The sequence below is a fragment of the Oncorhynchus mykiss genome, chromosome 13 (genome assembly GCF_057628025.1).
Source record: "Oncorhynchus mykiss isolate SJ-2025 chromosome 13, ASM5762802v1, whole genome shotgun sequence".
In the NCBI taxonomy this organism is placed as follows: domain Eukaryota; kingdom Metazoa; phylum Chordata; class Actinopteri; order Salmoniformes; family Salmonidae; genus Oncorhynchus; species Oncorhynchus mykiss.
The window spans coordinates 887,501-909,799 of NC_143034.1; the positions used below are offsets into that span (position 1 = coordinate 887,501).

At 45.2% G+C, this 22,299-nt stretch overlaps 1 protein-coding gene across 3 annotated transcripts in view; it reads right to left on the bottom strand.

The window, feature by feature from the left end:
- Nucleotides 1–22,299, bottom strand: part of LOC118948700 (caskin-1) — a 130,257-nt gene that overhangs the window by 92,569 nt on the left and 15,389 nt on the right. For all 3 annotated transcript variants that reach the window (XM_090194636.1, XM_090194635.1, XM_090194637.1), the window contains exons 2-4: nucleotides 12,510–12,561; nucleotides 4,110–4,207; nucleotides 3,284–3,429 (exon numbers count right to left, since the gene is read on the bottom strand). In XM_090194636.1, the coding sequence (XP_090050762.1) occupies nucleotides 3,284–3,429; nucleotides 4,110–4,207; nucleotides 12,510–12,561 (296 nt within the window). The remainder of the gene's footprint in view (nucleotides 1–3,283; nucleotides 3,430–4,109; nucleotides 4,208–12,509; nucleotides 12,562–22,299) is intronic.

Consider the following 22,299-nt stretch of genomic DNA (forward strand, 5'->3'; position numbering starts at 1 on the left):
CAGACTGAACACAGAGAGACAGAGAGATACACGGATTAGACTGGGGCAACATCTCAGACTGAACACAGAGAGACAGAGAGATACACGGGGTTAGACTGCAGCAACATCTCAGACTGAACACAGAGAGACAGAGAGATACACGGATTAGACTGGGGCAACATCTCAGACTGAACACAGAGAGACAGAGAGATACACGGATTAGACTGGGGCAACATCTCAGACTGAACACAGAGAGACAGAGAGATACACGGATTAGACTGGGGCAACATCTCAGACTGAACACAGAGAGACAGAGAGATACACGGATTAGACTGGGGCAACATCTCAGACTGAACACAGAGAGACAGAGAGATACACGGGGTTAGACTGGGGCAACATCTCAGACTGAACACAGAGAGACAGAGAGATACACGGATTAGACTGGGGCAACATCTCAGACTGAACACAGAGAGACAGAGAGATACACGGATTAGACTGGGGCAACATCTCAGACTGAACACAGAGAGACAGAGAGATACACGGATTAGACTGGGGCAACATCTCAGACTGAACACAGAGAGACAGAGAGATACACGGATTAGACTGGGGCAACATCTCAGACTGAACACAGAGAGACAGAGAGATACACGGATTAGACTGGGGCAACATCTCAGACTGAACACAGAGAGACAGAGAGATACACGGGGTTAGACTGCAGCAACATCTCAGACTGAACACAGAGAGACAGAGAGATACACGGGGTTAGACTGCAGCAACATCTCAGACTGAACACAGAGAGACAGAGAGATACACGGATTAGACTGGGGCAACATCTCAGACTGAACACAGAGAGACAGAGAGATACACGGATTAGACTGGGGCAACATCTCAGACTGAACACAGAGAGACAGAGAGATACACGGGGTTAGACTGCAGCAACATCTCAGACTGAACACAGAGAGACAGAGAGATACACGGGGTTAGACTGGGGCAACATCTCAGACTGAACACAGAGAGACAGAGAGATACACGGGGTTAGACTGGGGCAACATCTCAGACTGAACACAGAGAGACAGAGAGATACACGGATTAGACTGGGGCAACATCTCAGACTGAACACAGACTTATTAAATATAATTAAGGGATAATCAATCAATTATTTTTATAGGGATAATAATTGTGTCTGTCATAGTTGAAGTGTACCTATGATGAAAATTACAGGCCTCTCTCATCTTTTTAAGTGGTAGAACTTGCACAATTGGTGGCTGACTAAATACTTTTTTGCCCCACTGTAGCTACAGTAGTTTACTAGATAGTTACAGTAGTTTACTAGATACCTACAGTAGTTTATTAGATACCTACAGTAGTTTACTAGATAGTTACAGTAGTTTATTAGATACCTACAGTAGTTTACTAGATAGTTACAGTAGTTTATTAGATAGTTACAGTAGTTTACTAGATACCTACAGTAGTTTATTAGATACCTACAGTAGTTTACTAGATAGTTACAGTAGTTTATTAGATACCTACAGTAGTTTACTAGATACCTACAGTAGTTTATTAGATACCTACAGTAGTTTACTAGATAGCTACAGTAGTTTATTAGATACCTTCAGTAGTTTACTAGATACCTACAGTAGTTTATTAGATACCTACAGTAGTTTACTAGATACCTACAGTAGTTTATTAGATACCTACAGTAGTTTACTAGATACCTACAGTAGTTTATTAGATACCTACAGTAGTTTACTAGATACCTACAGTAGTTTATTAGATACCTTCAGTAGTTTACTAGATACCTACAGTAGTTTATTAGATACCTACAGTAGTTTATTAGATACCTACAGTAGTTTATTAGATAGTTACAGTAGTTTACTAGATTGCTACAGTAGTTTACTAGATACCTACAGTAGTTTATTAGATACCTACAGTAGTTTATTAGATACCTACAGTAGTTTATTAGATACCTACAGTAGTTTATTAGATAGTTACAGTAGTTTACTAGATTGCTACAGTAGTTTACTAGATACCTACAGTAGTTTATTAGATACCTACAGTAGTTTATTAGATACCTACAGTAGTTTATTAGATACCTACAGTAGTTTATTAGATACCTACAGTAGTTTACTAGATACCTACAGTAGTTTATTAGATACCTACAGTAGTTTATTAGATACCTACAGTAGTTTATTAGATAGCTACAGTAGTTTATTAGATAGTTACAGTAGTTTACTAGATACCTACAGTAGTTTATTAGATAGTTACAGTAGTTTATTAGATAGTTACAGTAGTTTATTAGATACCTACAGTAGTTTATTAGATACCTACAGTAGTTTATTAGATACCTACAGTAGTTTACTAGATAACTACAGTAGTTTATTAGATACCTACAGTAGTTGCCATGATAACCGAACCATCAGTCCTAGCTTGCTTTTATGAAAATCGAATTCAACAACGGCAATAATGTTTTCAATTCGACTTTTGCTTTCTAAAGCAGCTCTAAAATAGAACATGTGATAACGAACAGTAGCCTCTGAATTCTACCGCGCTGATCTACTGAGTGTTATTGGGATAAGTAACAGCTGTTTCAGTCGCTGGCAGATCAGAAAACACCTCGACCAGAACCGTGAGGAACACCACATTTTATGATGTGTCTGTGTGGCGGTGTGTGTCATTGTGTGTGTGTGTGTGTCGTTGTGTGTGTGTGTGTGTCATTGTGTGTGTGTGTGTGTGTCGTTGTGTGTGTCTGTGTGTCGTTGTGTGTGTGTGTGTGTGTGTGTGTCAGTGTGTTTTTGTCTTTGTGTGTGTGTCTGTGTGTGTCGTTGTGTCTGTGTGTGTCGTTGTGTCTGTGTGTGTCATTGTGTGTGTGTGTGTGTGTGTCGTTGTGTGTGTCATTGTGTTTGTGTGTCGTTGTGTGTGTGTCGTTGTGTTTGTGTGTCGATGTGTGTGTGTGTCATTGTGTTTGTGTGTCGTTGTGTGTGTGTGTCGATGTGTGTGTCGTTGTGTTTGTGTGTCGTTGTGTGTGTGTCATTGTGTGTGTGTGTCGTTGTGTTTGTGTGTCGTTGTGTTTGTGTCATTGTGTGTGTGTCGTTGTGTGTGTGTCATCGTGTGTGTGTGTCGTTGTGTTTGTGTGTCGTTGTGTTTGTGTCATTGTGTTTGTGTGTGTGTGTGTGTGTGTGTCGTTGTGTTTGTGTGTCGTTGTGTTTGTGTCATTGTGTGTGTGTGTGTGTGTGTGTGTGTCGTTGTGTGTGTGTGTGTGTGTGTGTGTCGTTGTGTGTGTGTATCGCCGTGTGTATGGCGTTACCCCGTCGTAATGTCCGTGCTGTGCTGATAGGTGCAGGGGGATCTGGCCCTCGTCTGATTGAATGTTGACTGATGATCCCGCCTTCAGGAGCATTTTCATTGGCTCAGTCTTCCCCTGCCACGCCGCGTAGTGCAGTGGACGCATACCTACGGCAACCACAGAGGAACAAACAGAATCAGACTACGACCCACAACACACCAGAGGAACACACAGAACCAGACTACAACCCACAACACATCAGAGGAACACACAGAATCAGACTACAACCCACAACACATCAGAGGAACACACAGAATCAGACTACGACCCACAACACACCAGAGGAACACACAGAACCAGACTACGACCCACAACACATCAGAGGAACACACAGAATCAGACTACAACCCACAACACATCAGAGGAACACACAGAATCAGACTACGACGACAACACACCAGGGGAACACACAGAATCAGACTATGACCCACAACACATCAGAGGAACACACATAATCAGACTACGACCCACAACACATCAGAGGAACACACAAAATCTACGACCCACAACACACCAGAGGTACACACAGAATCAGATTACGACCCACAACACATCAGAGGAACACACAGAATCAGACTACGACCCACAACACATCAGAGGAACACACAGAATCAGACTAAGACCCACAACACACCAGAGAGAAGATGGAGAGAGAGAGAGTGTGTGTGTGTGTGTGTGTGTGTGTGTGTGTGTGTGTGTGTGTGTGTGTGTGTGTTTGTGTGTGTGTGTGTGTGTGTGTGTGTGTGTGTGTGTGTGTGTGTGTGTGTGTGTATGAAGGGAGTGTTACCGTTCTGGTCCTTAATGTCCACTGTGGCCTGAGCCTCCAACAGCAGAGAGATCAGCTCCTTGTTGCCGCTCAGAGCAGCATGGTGCAGAGGAGACAACCTACACATACATACACACACACACACACACACACACACATAGTGGGTCTGTAATCATAGTGATTAAACATATACAGTGCCTTGCGAAAGTATTCGGCCCCCTTGAACTTTGCGACCTTTTGCCACATTTCAGGCTTCAAACATAAAGATATAAAACTGTATTTTTTGTGAAGAATCAACAACAAGTGGGACACAATCATGAAGTGGAACAACATTTATTGGATATTTCAAACTTTTTTAACAAATCAAAAACTGAAAAATTGGGCGTGCAAAATTATTCAGCCCCCTTAAGTTAATACTTTGTAGCGCCACCTTTTGCTGCGATTACAGCTGTAAGTCGCTTGGGGTATGTCTCTATCAGTTTTGCACATCGAGAGACTGAATTTTTTTCCCATTCCTCCTTGCAAAACAGCTCAAGCTCAGTGAGGTTGGATGGAGAGCATTTGTGAACAGCAGTTTTCAGTTCTTTCCACAGATTCTCGATTGGATTCAGGTCTGGACTTTGACTTGGCCATTCTAACACCTGGATATGTTTATTTTTGAACCATTCCATTGTAGATTTTGCTTTATGTTTTGGATCATTGTCTTGTTGGAAGACAAATCTCCATCCCAGTCTCAGGTCTTTTGCAGACTCCATCAGGTTGCTGCCATGATGCTGCCAAAACCATGTTTGACAGTGGGGATGGTGTGTTCAGCTGTGTTGCTTTTACGCCAAACATAACGTTTTGCATTGTTGCCAAAAAGTTCAATTTTGGTTTCATCTGACCAGAGCACCTTCTTCCACATGTTTGGTGTGTCTCCCAGGTGGCTTGTGGCAAACTTTAAACGACACTTTTATGGATATCTTTAAGAAATGGCTTTCTTCTTGCCACTCTTCCATAAAGGCCAGATTTGTGCAATATACGACTGATTGTTGTCCTATGGACAGAGTCTCCCACCTCAGCTGTAGATCTCTGCAGTTCATCCAGAGTGATCATGGGCCTCTTGGCTGCATCTCTGATCAGTCTTCTCCTTGTATGAGCTGAAAGTTTAGAGGGACGGCCAGGTCTTGGTAGATTTGCAGTGGTCTGATACTCCTTCCATTTCAATATTATCGCTTGCACAATGCTCCTTGGGATGTTTAAAGCTTGGGAAATCTTTTTGTATCCAAATCCGGCTTTAAACTTCTTCACAACAGTATCTCGGACATGCCTGGTGTGTTCCTTGTTCTTCATGATGCTCTCTGCGCTTTTAACGGACCTCTGAGACTATCACTGTGCAGGTGCATTTATACGGAGACTTGATTACACACAGGTGGATTGTATTTATCATCATTAGTCATTTAGGTCAACATTGGATCATTCAGAGATCCTCACTGAACTTCTGGAGAGAGTTTGCTGCACTGAAAGTAAAGGGGGCTGAATAATTTTGCACGCCCAATTTTTCAGTTTTTGATTTGTTAAAAAAGTTTGAAATATCCAATTAATGTCGTTCCACTTCATGATTGTGTCCCACTTGTTGTTGATTCTTCACAAAAAAATACAGTTTTATATCTTTATGTTTGAAGCCTGAAATGTGGCAAAAGGTCGCAAAGTTCAAGAGGGCCGAATACTTTCGCAAGGCACTGTAGTTCTAGTGGGTCTGTAACCATAGTGATTAAACCTATAGTTCTAGGGGGTCTGTAACCATAGTGATTAAATCTATAGTTATAGGGGGTCTGTAACCATAGTGATTAAATCTATAGTTCTAGTGGGTCTGTAACCATAGTGATTAAATCTATAGTTCTAGGGGGTCTGTAACCATAGTGATTAAATCTATAGTTCTAGTGGGTCTAACCATAGTGATTAAACCTATAGTTCTAGGTAGTCTGTAACCATAGTGCTTAAATATATAGTTCTAGGGGGTCTGTAACCATAGTGATTAAATCTATAGTTCTAGGGGGTCTGTATCCATAGTGATTAAATCTATAGTTCTAGTGGGTCTGTAACCATAGTGATTAAATCTATAGTTCTAGTGGGTCTGTAACCATAGTGATTAAATCTATAGTTCTAGTGGGTCTGTATCCATAGTGAATAAATCTATAGTTCTAGTGGGTCTAACCATAGTGATTAAACATATAGTTCTAGGGGGTCTGTAACCATAGTGATTAAACATATAGTTCTAGGGGGTCTGTAACCATAGTGATTAAATCTATAGTTCTAGGGGTCTGTATCCATAGTGCTTAAATATATAGTTCTAGGGGGTCTGTAACCATAGTGATTAAACCTATAGTTCTAGTGGGTCTGTAACCATAGTGATTAAATATATAGTTCTAGGTGGTCTGTATCCATAGTGCTTAAATATATAGTTCTAGGGGGTCTGTAACCATAGTGAATAAATCTATAGTACTAGGGGGTCTGTAAACATAGTGATTAAATCTATAGTTCTAGGGGGTCTGTAACCATAGTGATTAAATCTATAGTTCTAGGGGGTCTGTATCCATAGTGATTAAATCTATAGTTCTAGGGGGTCTGTAACCATAGTGATTAAATCTATAGTTCTAGGGGGTCTGTATCCATAGTGATTAAATCTATAGTTCTAGGGGGTCTGTATCCATAGTGAATAAATCTATAGTTCTAGGGGTCTGTAACCATAGTGATTAAATCTATAGTTCTAGGGGGTCTGTATCCATAGTGAATAAATCTATAGTTCTAGTGGGTCTGTAACCATAGTGATTAAACCTATAGTTCTAGGGGGTCTGTAACCATAGTGATTAAATCTATAGTTCTAGTTGGTCTGTATCCATAGTGAATAAATCTATAGTTCTAGGGGGTCTGTATCCATTAATCCACCATCCCTCATCTCTTTACTGTGTAACTTCATCCCTTCTCACTGTGTGTGTGTGTGTGTGTGTGTGTGTGTGTGTGTGTGTGTGTGTGTGTGAGCAAGGGGGGGGGGGGGGGGGTGACCTAGATCCCATAATAAGACACCTCTTCCCTGGAGCCTCTAACCCTTTCTCTATCTCTTCATCTATCCCTATCGCTCTATCCTCTTCTTCGTCCCTCTCTCTCTCCTTTTCTCTCTCTCTCTCTCCTTTTCTCCCTCTCTCTCTCCTTTTCTCCCTCTCTCTCTCCTTTTCTCTCTCTCTCCTTTTCTCTCTCTCCTTTTCTCCCTCTCTCTCTCCTTTTCTCTCTCTCTCTCCTCTCTCACTTTCTCTCCTTTTCTCTCTCTCCTTTTCTCTCTCTCTTGCTCCTTTTCTCTCACTTTCTCTCCTTTTCTCTCTCTCTTTCTCCTTTTCTCTCACTTTCTCTCCTTTTCTCTCTCCTTTTCTCTAATTTCCTCTCCTTTTCTCTCCCTGTTTCTCTGTTTCTCTCTCATTGATGTTAAAGTATATGTATATATACACTGCTCAAAAAAATAAAGGGAACACTAAAATAACACATCCTAGATCTGAATGAATGAAATATTCTTATTAAATACTTTTTTCTTTACATAGTTGAATGTGCTGACAACAAAATCACACAGAAATTATCAATGTAAATCAAATTTATCAACCCATGGAAGTCTGGATTTGGAGTCACACTCAAAATTAAAGTGGAAAACCACAACTACAGGCTGATCCAACTTTGATGTAATGTCCTTAAAACAAGTCAAAATGAGGCTCAGTAGTGTGTGTGGCCCCCACGTGCCTGTATGACCTCCCTACAACGCCTGGGCATGCTCCTGATGAGGTGGCGGATGGTCTCCTGAGGGATCTCCTGCCAGACCTGGACTAAAGCAACCGCCAACTCATGGACAGTCTGTGGTGCAACGTGGCGTTGGTGGATGGAGCGAGACATGATGTCCCAGATGTGCTCAATTGGATTCAGGTCTGGGGAACGGGCGGGCCAGTCCATAGCATCAATGCCTTCCTCTTGCAGGAACTGCTGACACACTCAAGCCACATGAGGTCTAGCATTGTCTTGCATTAGGAGGAACCCAGGGCCAACCGCACCAGCATATGGTCTCACAAGGGGTCTGAGGATCTCATCCCGGTACCTAATGGCAGTCAGGCTACCTCTGGCGAGCACATGGAGGGCTGTGCGGCCCCCCAAAGAAATGCCACCCCACACCATGACTGACCCACCGCCAAACCGGTCATGCTGGAAGATGTTGCAGGCAGCAGAACGTTCTCCACGGCGTCTGTCACATGTGCTCAGTGTGAACCTGCTTTCATCTGTGAAGAACACAGGGCGCCAGTGGCGAATTTGCCAATCTTGGTGTTCTCTGGCAAATGCCAAACGTCCTGCACGGTGTTGGGCTGTAAGCACAACCCCCACCTGTGGACGTCGGGCCCTCATACCACCCTCATGGAGTCTGTTTCTGACCGTTTGAGCAGACACATGCACATTTGTGGCCTGCTGGAGGTCATTTTGCAGGGCTCTGGCAGTGCCCCTCCTTGCACAAAGGCGGAGGTAGCGGTCCTGCTGCTGGGTTGTTGCCCTCCTACGGCCTCCTCCACGTCTCCTGATGTACTGGCCTGTCTCCTGGTAGCGCCTCCATGCTCTGGACACTACGCTGACAGACACAGCAAACCTTCTTGCCACATCTCGCATTGATGTGCCATCCTGGATGAGCTGCACTACCTGAGCCACTTGTGTGGGTTGTAGACTCCGTCTCATGCTACCACTAGAATGAAAGCACCGCCAGCATTCAAAAGTGACCAAAACATCAGCCAGGAAGCATAGGAACTGAGAAGTGGTCTGTGGTCACCACCTGCAGAACCACTCCTTTATTGGGGGTGTCTTGCTAATTGCCTATAATTTCCACCTGTTGTCTATTCCATTGGCACAACAGCATGTGAAATTTATTGTCAATCAGTGTTGCTTCCTAAGTGGACAGTTTGATTTCACAGAAGTGTGATTGACTTGGAGTTATATTGTGTTGTTTAAGTGTTCCCTTTATTTTTTTGAGCAGTGTATATATGGTAAATATATATAGGTATAGGTTCTTAAAATGAACCAGCAGGAAAACTCTGTATATAGACTGTGTTTATAGACTGTGTTTATAGACTGTGTGTAGAGACTGTGTTAGACTGTGTGTATAGACTGTGTTTATAGACTGGGTTTATAGACTGGGTTTATAGACTGGGTTTATAGACTGGGTTTATAGACTGTGTTAGACTGAGTTTATAGACTGTGTGTATAGACTGTGTGTATAGACTGGGTTTTTAGACTGGGTTTATAGACTGTGTTTATAGACTGTGTTTATAGACTGTGTGTAGAGACTGTGTTAGACTGTGTGTATAGACTGTGTGTATAGACTGGGTTTATAGACTGGGTTTATAGACTGGGTTTATAGACTGGGTTTATAGACTGTGTTTATAGACTGTGTTAGACTGAGTTTATAGACTGTGTGTATAGACTGTGTGTATAGACTGGGTTTTTAGACTGGGTTTATAGACTGGGTTTATAGACTGGGTTTATAGACTGGGTTTATAGACTGTGTTTATACACTGTGTATAGACTGTCTTTATAGACTGGGTTTATAGACTGTCTTTATAGGCTGGGTTTATAGACTGTGTTTATAGACTGTGTGTATAGACTGTCTTTATAGACTGGGTTTATAGTCTGTGTTTAAAGACTGTGTGTATAGACTGTCTTTATAGACTGGGTTTATAGACTGGGTTTATACACTGTATAGACTGTGTGTATAGACTGTGTGTATAGACTGGGTTTATAGACTGTGTTTATAGACTGGGTTTATAGACTGTGTTTATAGACTGTGTGTATATACTTCCTTTATAGACTGTGTTTATAGTCTGTGTTTATAGACTGTGTGTATAGACTGTGTTTATAGACTGTGTGTATAGACTGTCTTTATAGACTGGGTTTATAGACTGGGTTTATACACTGTGTATATACTGTGTGTGTATAGACTGTGTGTGTAGACTGTGTGTTTAGACTGTGTTTATAGACTGGGTTTATAGACTGTGTTTATACACTGTGTATAGACTGTCTTTATAGACTGGGTTTATAGACTGTCTTTATAGGCTGGGTTTATAGACTGTGTTTATAGACTGTGTGTATAGATTGTCTTTATAGACTGGGTTTATAGTCTGTGTTTATAGACTGTGTTTATAGACTCTGTGTATAGACTGTCTTTATAGACGGGGTTTATAGACTGGGTTTATACACTGTGTATAGACTGTGTGTATAGACTGTGTGTGTAGACTGGGTTTATAGACTGGGTTTATAGACTGGGTTTATAGACTGTGCTTATAGACTGCGTATAGACTGTGTAAAGACCATGTTTATAAACTGTGTATAGACTGTGTGTATAGACTGTGTGTATAGACTGTGTTTATAGACTGTGTAAAGACTGTGTTTATATACTGTGTATAGACTGTGTGTAGGACCCATAACTTCACCTAAAAACAACATAGACCTACTGTAGGACCCAAAACTTCACCTAACAATAACATAGACCTACTGTAGGACCCATGACAATAACATAGACCTACTGTAGGACCCATACATTCACCTAACAACAACATAGACCTACTGTAGGACCCATAAATACAACTACCAACAACATAGACCTACTGTAGGACCTATAACTTCACCTAACAACAACATAGACAACAACATAGACCTACTGTAGGACCCATAACTTCACCTAACAACAAATATAGACCCACTGTAGGACCCATTACAATAACATAGACCTACTGTAGGACCCATAAATTCACCTAACAACAATATAGACCTACTGTGGGACCCATAACTTCACCTAACAACATAGACCTACTGTAGGACCCATAAATTCACCTAACAACAACATAGACCTACTGTAGGACCCATAACTTCACCTAACAACAACATAGACAACAACATAGACCTACTGTAGGACCCATAACTTCACCTAACAACAAATATAGACCCACTGTAGGACCCATAACAATAACATAGACCTACTGTAGGACCCATAAATTCACCTAACAACAATATAGACCTACTGTGGGACCCATAACTTCACCTAACAACATAGACCTACTGTAGGAACCATAACTTCACCTAACAACAGCATAGACCTACTGTAGGGCCCATAACTTCACCTAACAACAACATAGACCTACTGTAGGACCCATAACTTCACCTAACAACAACATAGACCTACTGTAGGACCCATAACTTCACCTAACAACAACATAGACCTACTGTAGGACCCATAACTTCACCTAACAACAACATAGACCTACTGTAGGACCCATAACTTCACCTAACAACATAGACCTACTGTAGGACCCATAACTTCAACTAACAACAACATAGACCTACTGTAGGACCCATAACTTCACCTAACAACATAGATCTACTGTAGGACCCATAACTTCACCTAACAACAACATAGACCTACTGTAGGACCCATAACTTCACCTAACAATAACATGTGTATAGACTGTGATTATAGACGGTGTATAGACAGTGTGTGTAGACTGTGTGCATAGACTGTGTGTATAGACAGTGTGTATAGACAGTGTGTATAGACTGTGTGTATAGACCGTGTGTATAGACTGTCTATAGGCTGTGTTTATAGACTGTTTACGTAGACTGTGTTTATAGAATGTGTATAGACTGTGTTTATAGAATGTGTATAGACTGCGTGTATAGACTGTGTATATACTGTGTGTATAGACCGTGTGTATAGAGTGCGTGTATAGACTGTGTATAGACTGTGTGTATAGACTGTCTATAGACTGTGTTTATAGACTGTGTATAGACTGTGTATATCGACTGTGTAGACTGTGTATAGTCTGTGTGTATAGACTGTGTTTATAGACTGTTTACATAGACTGTGTGTAAAGACTGTCTAAAGACTGTGTGTATAGACTGTCTATAGACTGTGTGTATAGACTGTGTGTATAGACTGTCTATAGACTGTGTGTATAGACTGTGTTTATAGACTGTGTATAGACTGTGTGTATAGACCGTGTGTATAGACTGTGTGTATAGACTGTCTATAGACTGTGTGTATAGACTGTCTATAGACTGTGTGTATAGACTGTGTTTGTAGACTGTGTATGGTCTGTGTGTATAGACTGTGTAGACTGTGTATAGTCTGTGTGTATAGACTGTGTTTATAGACTGTGTTTATATAATGTGTATAGACTGTGTGCAAACTGTGTATATAGACTGTGTATAGACTGTGTATAGACAGTGTGTATAGACTGTGTGTAGACAGTGTGCATAGACTGTGTAAAGACTGTGTGTATAGACTGTGTATAGACAGTGTGTATAGACTGTGTATAGACAGTGTGTATAGACTGTGTATATAGAATGTGTATAGACTGTGATGTCACTCACCCGTCTGTGTCCTGGAAGTTAACATTGACCCTCTTGGCTGTTCCCAGCAACTCTGAAACACACATAGATAGAGACATCAGTGTGTGTGGTACTATGGTTCACAGGAAAACGAGAATAAAGACTAAATCCAGCAGAATTAACACCCAGGAACACCCTCTGTCCTCCCCTGTCCACCTCCTGTCCACCCCCTGTCCCCCCAGGAACACCCACTGTCCACCCGTCCTCCCCCTGTCCTCCCCCTGTCCTACCCCTGTCGACCCCCTGTCCTCCCCCTGTCCACCCCCTGTCCTCCTCCTGTCCTCCCCCTGTCCACCCAGGTACACCCCCTTTCCTCCCCCTGTCCACCCCCTGTCCTCCCCCTGTCCTCCCCCTGTCCACCCCCTGTACTCCCCCTGTCCACCAAGGAACACCCCCTGTCCTCCCCCTGTCCACCCCCTTTCCTCCCCCTGTATTCCCTCTGTCCACCCAGGAACTCCCCCTGTCCACCCCCTGTCCTCCACCTGTCCACCCCCTGTCCTCCCCCTGTCCACCAAGGAAAACCCCCTGTCCTCCCCCTGTCCACCCCCTGTCCTCCCCCTGTATTCCCTCTGTCCACCCAGGAACTCCCCCTGTCCACCCCCTGTCCTCCTCCTGTCCACCCCCTGTCCTCCCCCTGTCCTCCCCCTGTCCACCCAGGAACTCCCCCTGTCCACCCAGGAACACCCTCTGTCCTCCCCCTGTCCACCCCCTGTCCACCCAGGAACACCCCCTGTCCTCCCCCTGTCCATACCCTGTCCTCCCCCTGTCCATCCCCTGTCCACTCAGGAACACCCCCTGTCCTCCCCCTGTCCACTCAGGAACACCCCCTGTCCTCCCCCTGTCCACCAAGGAACACCCCCTGTCCACTCAGGAACACCCCCTGTCCTCCCCCTGTCCACCAAGGAACACCCCCTGTCCATCCAGGAACACCCCCTGTCCTCCCCCTGTCCAACAAGGAACACCCCCTGTCCACTCAGGAACACCCCCTGTCCTCCCCCTGTCCACCCAGGAACATCCCCTGTCCTCCCAGGAACACCCCCTGTCACCCCCCTGTCCACCAAGGAACACCCCCTGTCCACCCAGGAACACCCCCTGTCCTCCCAGGAACACCCCCTGTCCCCCCCCTGTCCACCAAGGAACACCCCCCGTCCACCAAGGAACACCCGCTGTCCACCCCCTGTCCACCAAGGAACACCCGCTGTCCACCCCCTGTCCACCCAGTAACACCCCCTGTCCTCCCCCTGTTCACCAAGGAACACCCGCTGTCCTCCCCCTGTCCACTCAGGAACACCCCCTGTCCACCCAGGAACACCCCCTGTCCACCCAGGAACACCCCCTGTCCTCCCCCTGTCCTCCCCCTGTCCACCCAGGAACACCCCCTGTCCACCCAGGAACACCCCCTGTCCACCCAGGAACACCCCCTGTCCTCCCCCTGTCCACCCAGGAACACCCCATGTCCACCCCCTGTCCACCCAGGAACACCCCCTGTCAACCCAGGAACACCCTCTGTCCACCCAGGAACACCCCCTGTCCTCCCCCTGTCCACCCCCTGTCCTCCCCCTGTCCTCCCCCTGTCCACCACCTGTCCACTCAGGAACACCCCCTGTCCACCAAGGAACACCCCTTGTCTACTCAGGAAGACCCACTGTCCACTCAGGAACACCCTCTGTCCTCCCCCTGTCCACCAAGGAACACTCCCTGTCCTCCCCCTGTCCTCCCCCTGTCCACCCCCTGTCCACCAAGGAACACCCCCTGTCCACTCAGGAACACCCCCTGTCCACTCAGGAACACCACCTGTCCACCAAGGAACACCTCCTGTCCACTCAGGAACACCCCCTGTCCACCAAGGAACACCCCCTGTCCACTCAGGAACACCCCCTGTCCACCCAGGAACACCCCCTGTCCACCAAGGAACACCCCCTGTCCACTCAGGAACACCGCCTGTCCACCAAGGAACACTCCCTGTCCACTCAGGAACACCCCCTGTCCACCAAGGAACACCCCCTGTCCACTCAGGAACACCCCCTGTCCACCCAGGAACACCCCCTGTCCACTCAGGAACACCCCCTGTCCACCCAGGAACACCCCCTGTCCACCAAGGAACATCCCCTGTCCTCCCCCTGTCCACCCAGGAACACCCCCTGTCCAACAAGGAACATCCCCTGTCCTCCCCCTGTCCACCCAGGAACACCCCCTGTCCTCCCAGGAACACCCCCTGTCCTCCCCCTGTCCAACAAGGAACACCCCCTGTCCTCCCCCTGTCCAACAAGGAATACCCCCTGTCCTCCCTCTGTCCAACAAGGAACAACCCCTGTCCTCCCCCTGTCCACCCAGGAACACCCCCTGTCCACTCAGGAACACCCCCTGTCCACCCAGGAACACCCCTGTCCACCAAGGAACATCCCCTGTCCTCCCCCTGTCCACCCAGGAACACCCCCTGTCCAACAAGGAACATCCCCTGTCCTCCCCCTGTCCACCCAGGAACACCCCCTGTCCTCCCAGGAACACCACCTGTCCTCCCCCTGTCCAACAAGGAACACCCCCTGTCCTCCCCCTGTCCAACAAGGAACACCCCCTGTCCTCCCTCTGTCCACCCAGGAACACCCCCTGTCCTCCCCCTGTCCACTCAGGAACACCCCCTGTCCTCCCAGGAACACCCCCTGTCCTCCCCCTGTCCACCCAGGAACACCCCCTGTCCTCCCCCTGTCCAACAAGGAACACCCCCTGTCCTCCCCCTGTCCACCCAGGAACACCCCCTGTCCTCCCAGGAACACCCCCTGGCCTCCCCCTGTCCAACAAGGAACACCCCCTGTCCTCCCCCTGTCCAACAAGGAACACCCCCTGTCCTCCCTCTGTCCAACAAGGAACAACCCCTGTCCTCCCCCTGTCAACCCAGGAACACCCCCTGTCCTCCCCCTGTCCACCCAGGAACACCCCTGTCCTCCCCCTGTCCAACAAGGAACAACCCCTGTCCTCCCCCTGTCAACCCAGGAACACCCCCTGTCCTCCCCCTGTCCACCCAGAAACACCCCCTGTCCTCCCCCTGTCCACCCAGGAACATCCCCTGTCCTCCTCACTGTCCCCTATCTACATACATACTGTATCACTGTATCACTGTCCCCTATCTACATACTGTATCACTGTCCCCTATCTACATACATACTGTATCACTGTCCCCTATCTACATACATACTGTATCACTGTCCCCTATCTACACACATACTGTATCACTGTCCCCTATCTACACACTGTATCACTGTCCCCTATCTACATACATACTGTATCACTGTCCCCTATCTACACACATACTGTATCACTGTCCCCTATCTACATACATACTGTATCACTGTCCCCTATCTATATACATACTGTATCACTGTCCCCTATCTACATACATACTGTATCACTGTCCCCTATCTACACACATACTGAATCACTGTCCCCTATCTACACACATACTGTATCACTGTCCCCTATCTACACACATACTGTATCACTGTCCCCTATCTACATACATACTGTATCACTGTCCCCTATCTACATACTGTATCACTGTCCCCTATCTACATACTGTATCACTGTCCCCTATCTACATACATACTGTATCACTGTCCCATATCTACATACATACTGTATCACTGTCCCCTATCTATCTACATACTGTATCACTGTCCCCTATCTACACACAGACTGTATCACTGTCCCCTATCTACATACATACTGTATCACTGTCCCCTATCTACATACATACTGTATCACTGTCCCCTATCTACACACAGACTGTATCACTGTCCCCTATCTACATACATACTGTATCACTGTCCCCTATCTACACACATACTGTATCACTGTCCCCTATCTACATACATACTGTATCACTGTCCCCTATCGACATACATACTGTATCACTGTCCCCTATCTACACACATACTGTACCACTGTCCCCTATCTACACACATACTGTATCACTGTCCCCTATCTACACACATACTGTCCCCTATCTACATACATACTGTATCACTGTCCCCTATCTACATACATACTGTATCACTGTCCCCTATCTACACACATACTGTATCACTGTCCCCTATCTACATACATACTGTATCTCTGTCCCCTATCTACATACATACTGTATCACTGTCCCCTATCTACACACATACTGTATCACTGTCCCCTATCTACATACATACTGTATCACTGTCCCCTATCTACATACTGTATCACTGTCCCCTATCTACACACATACTGTATCACTGTCCCCTATCTACATACATACTGTATCACTGTCCCCTATCTATCTACATACTGTATCACTGTCCCCTATCTATCTACATACTGTATCACTGTCCCCTATCTACATACATACTGTATCACTGTCCCCTATCTACACACATACTGTACCACTGTCCCCTATCTACACACATACTGTATCACTGTCCCCTATCTACATATATACTGTATCACTGTCCCCTATCTACATACATACTGTATCACTGTCCCCTATCTACACACATACTGTATCACTGTCCCCTATCTACATACATACTGTATCACTGTCCCCTATCTATCTACATACTGTATCACTGTCCCCTATCTACATACTGTATCACTGTCCCCTATCTACACACATACTGTATCACTGTCCCCTATCTACATACATACTGTATCACTGTCCCCTATCTACATACATACTGTATCACTGTCCCCTATCTACACACATACTGTATCACTGTCCCCTATCTACATACATACTGTATCACTGTCCCCTATCTACATACTGTATCACTGTCCCCTATCTACACACATACTGTATCACTGTCCCCTATGTACACACATACTGTATCACTGTCCCCTATCTACATACATACTGTATCACTGTCCCCTATCTACATACTGTATCACTGTCCCCTATCTACATACTGTATCACTGTCCCCTATCTACACACATACTGTATCACTGTATCACTGTCCCCTATCTACATACATACTGTATCACTGTCCCCTATCTACATACATACTGTATCACTGTCCCCTATCTACATACATACTGTATCACTGTCCCCTATCTACATACATACTGTATCACTGACCCCTATCTACATACATACTGTATCACTGTCCCCTATCTATCTACATACTGTATCACTGTCCCCTATCTACACACATACTGTATCACTGTCCCCTATCTACACACATACTGTATCACTGTCCCCTATCTACATACATACTGTATCACTGTCCCCTATCTATATACATACTGTATCACTGTCCCCTATCTACATACTGTATCACTGTCCCCTATCTACATACATACTGTATCACTGTCCCCTATCTACATACATACTGTATCACTGTCCCCTATCTACATACATACTGTATCACTGTCCCCTATCTACACACATACTGTACCACTGTCCCCTATCTACATACATACTGTATCACTGTCCCCTATCTACATACATACTGTATCACTGTCCCCTATCTACATACATACTGTATCACTGTCCCCTATCTATCTACATACTGTATCACTGTCCCCTATCTATCTACATACTGTATCACTGTCCCCTATCTATATACATACTGTATCACTGTCCCCTATCTACACACATACTGTATCACTGTCCCCTATCTACATACATACTGTATCACTGTCCCCTATCTACATACATACTGTATCACTGTCCCCTATCTATCGACATACTGTATCACTGTCCCCTATCTATCTACATACTGTATCACTGTCCCCTATCTACATACATACTGTATCACTGTCCCCTATCTACACACATACTGTACCACTGTCCCCTATCTACACACATACTGTATCACTGTCCCCTATCTACACACATACTGTCCCCTATCTACATACATACTGTATCACTGTCCCCTATCTACATACATACTGTATCACTGTCCCCTATCTACACACATACTGTATCACTGTCCCCTATCTACATACATACTGTATCACTGTCCCCTATCTACATACATACTGTATCACTGTATCACTGTCCCCTATCTACATACATACTGTATCACTGTATCACTGTCCCCTATCTACATACATACTGTATCACTGTCCCCTATCTACACACATACTGTATCACTGTCCCCTATCTACATATATACTGTATCACTGTCCCCTATCTACATACATACTGTATCACTGTCCCCTATCTACATACATACTGTATCACTGTCCCCTATCTACATACTGTATCACTGTCCCCTATCTACATACATACTGTATCACTGTCCCCTATCTACACACATACTGTATCACTGTCCCCTATCTACATACATACTGTATCACTGTCCCCTATCTACATACATACTGTATCACTGTCCCCTATCTACATACATACTGTATCACTGTCCCCTATCTACATACATATTGTATCACTGTCCCCTATCTACATACTGTATCACTGTCCCCTATCTACATACTGTATCACTGTCCCCTATCTACACACATACTGTATCACTGTCCCCTATCTACATACATACTGTATCACTGTCCCCTATCTACACACATACTGTATCACTGTCCCCTATCTACATATATACTGTATCACTGTCCCCTATCTACATACTGTATCACTGTCCCCTATCTACATACATACTGTATCACTGTCCCCTATCTACACACATACTGTATCACTGTCCCCTATCTACATACATACTGTATCACTGTCCCCTATCTACATATATACTGTATCACTGTCCCCTATCTACATACTGTATCACTGTCCCCTATCTACATACACACTGTATCACTGTCCCCTATCTACATACTGTATCACTGTCCCCTATCTACATACACACTGTATCACTGTCCCCTATCTACATACATACTGTATCACTGTCCCCTATCTACATACATACTGTATCACTGTCCCCTATCTACATACATACTGTATCACTGTCCCCTATCTACATACATACTGTATCACTGTCCCCTATCTACATACATACTGTATCACTGTCCCCTATCTACACACATACTGTATCACTGTCCCCTATCTACATACATACTGTATCACTGTCCCCTATCTACATACATACTGTATCACTGTCCCCTATCTATATACATACTGTATCACTGTCCCCTATCTACATACATACTGTATCACTGTCCCCTATCTACATACATACTGTATCACTGTCCCCTATCTACATACATACTGTATCACTGTCCTCTATCTACATACATACTGTATCACTGTCCCCTATCTACACACATACATCCGGGTTAAAAACACCCGGATGATTCCTCTCCCTCACTCTCTAACAGAGTTAAAAACACCCGGATGATTCCTCTCCCTCACTCTCTAACAGGGTTAAAAACACCCGGATGATTCCTCTCCCTCACTCTCTAACAGGGTTAAAAACACCTGGATGATTCCTCTCCCTCACTCTCTAACAGAGTTAAAAACACCCGGATGATTCCTCTCCCTCACTCTCTAACAGGGTTAAAAACACCCGGATGATTCCTCTCTCTCACTCTCTAACAGGGTTAAAAACACCCGGATGATTCCTCTCCCTCACTCTCTAACAGGGTTAAAAACACCCGGATGATTAGGGTTAGGGTTAGGGTTCTCTCTCTCTACTAGGGTTAGGGTTCTCTCTCTCTACTAGGGTTAGGGTTCTCTCTCTACTAGGGTTAGGGTTCTCTCTCTACTAGGGTTAGGGTTCTCTCTCTACTAGGGTTAGGGTTCTCTCTCTCTACTAGGGTTAGGGTTCTCTCTCTACTAGGGTTAGGGTTCTCTCTCTCTACTAGAGTTAGGGTTCTCTCTCTCTACTAGGGTTAGGGTTCTCTCTCTACTAGGGTTAGGGTTCTCTCTCTCTACTAGGGTTAGGGTTATCTCTCTACTAGAGTTAGGGTTCTCTCTCTCTACTAGGGTTAGGGTTCTCTCTCTACTAGGGTTAGGGTTCTCTCTCTCTACTAGAGTTAGGGTTCTCTATCTCTACTAGGGTTAGGGTTCTCTCTCTACTAGGGTTAGGGTTCTCTCTCTCTACTAGGGTTAGGGTTCTCTCTCTACGAGGGTTAGGGTTCTCTCTCTCTACTAGGGTTAGGGTTCTCTCGCTCTACTAGGGTTAGGGTTCTCTCTATAATAGGGTTAGGGTTCTCTCTCTCTACTAGGGTTAGGGTTCTCTCTCTATAAGGGTTAGGGTTCTCTCTCTCTACTAGGATTAGGGTTCTCTCTCTCTACTAGGGTTAGGGTTCTCTCTCTATACTAGGGTTAGGGTTCTCTCTCTACTAGAGTTAGGTTTCTCTCTCTCTACTAGGATTAGGGTTCTCTCTCTCTACTAGGGTTAGGGTTCTCTCTCTATACTAGGGTTAGGGTTCTCTCTCTACTAGTGTTAGGGTTCTCTCTCTCTACTAGAGTTAGGGTTCTCTCGCTCTACTAGGGTTAGGGTTCTCTCTATAATAGGGTTAGGGTTCTCTCTCTCTACTAGGGTTAGGGTTCTCTCTCTATAAGGGTTAGGGTTCTCTCTCTCTACTAGGATTAGGGTTCTCTCTCTCTACTAGGGTTAGGGTTCTCTCTCTATACTAGGGTTAGGGTTCTCTCTCTACTAGAGTTAGGGTTCTCTCACTACTAGGGTTAGGGTTGTCTCTCTACTAGGATTAGGGTTCTCTCTCTACTATGATTAGGGTTCTCTCTCTACTAGTGTTAGGGTTCTCTTTCTCTCTAATAGGGTTAGGGTTCTCTCTCTACTATGATTAGGGTTCTCTCCCTACTAGGATGAGGGTTATCTCTCTACTAGGGTTAGGGTTCTCTTTCTCTCTAATAGGGTTAGGGTTCTCTCTCTACTATGATTAGGGTTCTCTCCCTACTAGGATTAGGGTTATCTCTCTACTAGGGTTAGGGTTCTCTCTCTACTAGGGTTAGGGGTCTCTCTCTCTCTAATAGGGTTAGGGTTCTCTCTCTCTCTACCCTACCTCTCTGAGCACCGCCCACTACTTCTTGCTGCTCAACCAATCGGACACCCTGATGTTAGAGGCTAAATGTCCCCAGCCACACTATAGACCTGTGTGTAGGTGTGTGTAGGTGTGTGTGTAGGTGTGTGTGTAGGTGTAGGTGTAGGTGTCTGTGTGTGTGTGTAGGTGTGTGTGTAGGTGTGTGTGTAGGTGTGTGTGTGTAGGTGTGTGTGTGGCACCAGATTTTTCTCTGAATTATTAAACACCCCATACAGGTTCCTCTGCAGGAAAACACACACACACACACACACACACACACACACACACACACACACACTTCTGACCATCACCACATGTCTCTCTCTCCCTCCCTCTGTCTCCCTCTGTTTTCATCCCTCTCCCTCCCTCTGTCTCCCTCCCTCCCGTACTCTCTATGTATGTGCTTAGTGGTGTGAAAGACAGAACTGATATTTCCTGGCGTTTGAGGAGAAACTGGCTGGAATGTCCATAGTACTGTTATGGCCTATCTCATAGACCTAGAGCAGAGGAGAGGAGGAGGAGAGGAAGGGAGAGGAGTGGTGAAGAGAGGACAGGAGAGGAGTGGTGTAGAGAGGACAGGAGAGGAGGGCAGGAGAGGAGTGGTGTAGAGAGGACATGAGAGGAGTGGTGTAGAGAGGACAGGAGAGGAGGACAGGAGAGGAGTGGGGTAGAGAGGACAGGAGAGGAGTGGTGTAGAGAGGACAGGAGAGGAGTGGTGTAGAGAGGACAGGAGAGGAGTGGTGTAGAGAGGACAGGAGAGGAGTGGTGTAGAGAAGGCAGGAGAGGAGGGCAGGAGAGGAGTGG